Source organism: Trachymyrmex septentrionalis, unplaced genomic scaffold, assembly GCF_001594115.1.
Source record: "Trachymyrmex septentrionalis isolate Tsep2-gDNA-1 unplaced genomic scaffold, Tsep1.0 scaffold2, whole genome shotgun sequence".
Taxonomy (NCBI): Eukaryota; Metazoa; Arthropoda; class Insecta; order Hymenoptera; family Formicidae; genus Trachymyrmex; species Trachymyrmex septentrionalis.
In genome coordinates this window covers 379,123-383,075 of record NW_017305179.1, presented here as the reverse complement: position 1 = coordinate 383,075, position 3,953 = coordinate 379,123, and the positions used below count along the sequence as shown (strand labels likewise).

The following is a 3,953-nucleotide window of genomic DNA, read 5'->3' as shown; positions in this document are numbered from 1 at the left end:
CCAATCACAGAGCCGTATTAGTATTTTAAGACATTACTTAAGATATAGATATCTCGAAATAAAGATGAACTATGAATACTGGCCACAGAGTTGTATCAACATCTTAAGATATTACTTAAGATGATCTTAAAATAAGAACCAACGACTACCCGACTTAAGAGCTTCGCAATGGCCTTCCAAATGCATTTCAGCTTTGTTGGCCGACAACATCGGATTACTCCAGGGCAGGACTCGCGCCATCACATTCGCAAAGTCCTCGATATCAATATGCACTTTTAGACGCTCGACAGCAGGAATAGAAAGAGAGCTCTTAGTTATTCATGCCCTCCCGGTGTCCGAGCCGTGAGAATCGATAAATCGACCGTGTCGGCCGACTAACCTTATGCCGAGCTCTTCTTCGTCTCGCCGATCATCTTCCTTTGGGTGTAGAGACTTAGAAGGAGTTCTTCTTAAAGCGGGAACCGTTCCGTCGAAAATTGAGATAGTTAATTCGACGAAGTCAACCACGAAAAGATTTTATTATTTGAAAAAATAGTTGCGTGACCAAAAGGGTGAGATTAAGTCCGGAATTCAGGCCTTTAACTTAGATTGACTTACAACACGAAGATAATTAATTGTATAATTAAAAAGATCGCATGAAATAAAGGTAGATTTAAAAAAAAAAAGATTAATTTCTAGTACAACGCAACGGGATGAACGAAAAGATGGACAAATCGACGAGATTCCTTATCAGCATAGCGGCTTTATTATTAGTACAAAAAAGCGTCTTTACAAAATAAATAAGTTACAGGCTTCGAATGTGGAAAATCGAGTTTTCTCGTTTGTTTTCCTATCTTCGTTTTCCTTTCTTCTTCTTCTCTCTTTCTTTTCCTCGCTTTTCTTCGACGTCGACGGAAGTAACGTTCCATAAGCAGACGCTTTCCTGGAAGCCGGTACATGAAAGTGATAATAACATTAAAGAAAGGAAAATAAAAAATAACTATCTTATTCTTTCGGCCGTTCGCGGGAACGCGCCTGCCATCGGGACGAGTATTCCTTCGCTCACAACTTTCCCGACTGAGAACTCATCGCTGTTAAATCTTTAGCACGAATTTCACGATGCGGCGAACGATCCTCGCACGTTTCTCCCGTCAGCTGTTGTCATACAGATGTTCCCGTGGAACGTCTGTAAAATATTTCAAATATATCCATATAATTGTTGAAGGACACATTTGATGATGTACCAACCACGGGATGCCTTCAGCGTTGATCTTCTCTGATCTTTATTTACAATGTTATCATGTCCGAGATTATCTCTTCGTAACTAAACTGGCACCAAAGCCACCATCTTCCGATTAAAACTAGCCTCTCGGATCGACGTCTCTTTTCTGATAACACGTAGTCGATCAAGTTGATCGATCGAACTGACGAGTCTTGAGGTTGCGGTAGATTCGGTTTGCGTTGTTCAACGCGGAAAACCTGGTGGAAGCCGACGCGATTGAGCACGGAGATCGTCTCGCCGGGTAAACACATATCTGGATTAGTATTGGTATCCTCCATTGCTGGCGTAGCTCTGTCCGCCACCTCCACTTGGAGCACCATAAGACGACGACGGTCTGCCACCGCCACCGCCACCGCCGGAGTAACCGCCACCACCACCGCCGGAATAACCGCCACCACTACCGCCTCCGGAGTAGCCACCAGAGCTGGGGATAACGACAGCAAATAATGAGAAGAAACTTTTAATTGATAGATTGAAAGAATTAAATGATAAAAGAAGTACGGAGAATAAATAAGGAATTACAAGTAACATTTTTCAATTGAACAAAGTTGATAAAAAATGAATATATCCCGAAAAAATGAATTAAATAAGCAAAGATTATAATTTCAATATTTTTATTATAGATGTTTATATAATGAGAACTGCAATATTGTGAAATATTGAAAAAAAATAATTCATTGAACTGGTGCATAAAACAAAAAAACAAGCTCTTTGGTTTTTTTATTGAATAATTTTTCGTTATCATAATCTTACCCTCCGAAACTGCCACCGCCGGAATATCCGCCGCCACCACCGCCAGAGTATCCTCCGCCGCCACCACCGGAATATCCGCCACCACCGCCAGAGTATCCTCCGCCGCCACCACCGGAGTATCCACCGCCACCTCCCGAGGGTGCACCGTAAGTTGAAGATATTCCACCACCACCACTAGAGTATCCACCTCCTCCAAAACCACCGCCACCTCCACCGGAACTGGGAGCTCCGTAGCTGGACGAGGGTTTGCCTCCACCTCCAGAGTATCCACCTCCGCCACCACCGCCGCGCGGTGCCCCATAGCTCGAGGAGGGCGCGCTGTAGGTCGAAGAAGGTGCTCCATAGCTCGTGGAGGGTGGTGCTCCATAGCTCGAGGAGGGTGCTCCTCCTCCGAAACCGCCACCGCCGAAACCTCCTCCACCACCACCGGAAGGTGCACCGTACGTGGACGATGGTCTGCCGCCTCCACTTGACGGTGCTCCATAAGATGAGGATGGTTTACCGCCGCCGAAGCCGCCGCCACCACCGAAACCACCACCGCCGCCGCCGCCGAATCCACCGCCTCCGCTAGAAGGAGCGCCATAAGTGGACGATGGACGTCCTACGGACGGTGCCCCGTAGCTGCCGGAGGGACGAGACGGAGCTCCGTAACTGGAGGACGGTGCTCCGCCGCCGAAACTTCCACCTCCGCCAGAGCTAGGTGCTCCATAGCTGCTGGAAGGTGGTGCTCCATAACTGCTGGAAGGTGCTCCACCGCCGAAGCCACCACCTCCTCCGAAACCGCCGCCGCCGCCGCCGCCGCCGCCGCCGCTGGACGGTGCTCCATAACTCGAGGATGGTGGTGCACCGTAGCTGGAGGACGGAGGTGCACCATAGCTGGAGGACGGTGCTCCACCGCCGCCACCACCGGAGTATCCACCGCCACCGCCACCTCCACTGGGTGCTCCGTATGTCGAGGAAGGTCGACCACCTCCGTAGCCACCACCGCCGCCGCCGCCGCTGCCGCCCCCGCCACCTGAAGGCGCACCGTAGCTCGTCGATATTCCTCCACCGCCGCCGCCGGAATAACCTCCACCGCCGCCACCTCCTAGATTAGGTGTACCGTAACTGGTTGACGGTGGTAGATAGTTGCCCGAGATAGGCGCTGGAAAATAATTCCATCCAAGTGTTATTTTTTAACAAATGTATTTTATTCTTTAAGGAATATTTTAGAGACAAGAGAGACGTAAATTATATAGGTTGGTTGTCGCAGAAAATTTTATTGCATTTTGATTAATAAATCTTATATGATTTCGGAAAATAGCATTTAATCTATAATCTTAAAAATTGCTATAATTAATTTGGCTGCTCTCTCAGTAACTTATGCTTTCCCACATTGCAGGTATCTTTTTATTACATCTCAATCTTTCGATGAAATTATTACTAACGAAGAACGTTTATTGTTTGCGGTAACGTTATTAGACGAGATGATAAGTCGGCAATAGCATTTACGCGGCTTCCTAGCAATCAAGATTGGAAGTTAACATAATACAAAGTAGAAATTCTAAAACTTCGTTTTCTCTTCCCATAGGAATTTATACAGCTATCTCTAAGTCTTCGTAATAATACATTCATCAACGGAAATTTAAATTCCGCTTAACAATGTTTTAACAATCAAATAATTGTTAAAAACTTCATTCTGTTTAATACCTCTTGAAATTTAAAACTGAATTGAGTGACAAAAATCAAGACAACTTACAGAAATTTAATTAAAGAGTAAATAAAATTTCATTTATTTAATTAGATTTATTCTCATCGATCTAAATTCATATTACAACAATTTACAAGGAAATCGAAAAGGCTCCTTCATTTTAAGAAAACGATGTCTGCATTATAGAAAAGGAAAATTCGCAACCAAGTCAGGGAATTATGTTCGCGATAGTATTCTAAACCGACTTAG

General features: G+C 45.2%; 1 protein-coding gene across 2 annotated transcripts in view; it reads right to left on the bottom strand.

Moving 5' to 3' along the window:
• Positions 1-1,434: 1,434 nt before the first annotated feature.
• LOC108747531 (loricrin) overlaps positions 1,435-3,953 on the bottom strand; it is a 6,741-nt gene continuing 4,222 nt past the window's right edge. Inside the window, exons 2-4 of one of the 2 annotated variants that reach the window (XM_018485092.1) lie at positions 2,271-3,158; positions 2,015-2,144; positions 1,435-1,685 (exon numbers count right to left, since the gene is read on the bottom strand). In XM_018485092.1, coding sequence (XP_018340594.1) covers positions 1,520-1,685; positions 2,015-2,144; positions 2,271-3,158 — 1,184 coding nt within the window. In that variant the 3' untranslated portion in view covers positions 1,435-1,519. Of the gene's footprint in view, positions 1,686-2,014; positions 3,159-3,953 lie in introns of both variants that reach the window. The other variant, XM_018485091.1, reaches the window with a different exon arrangement.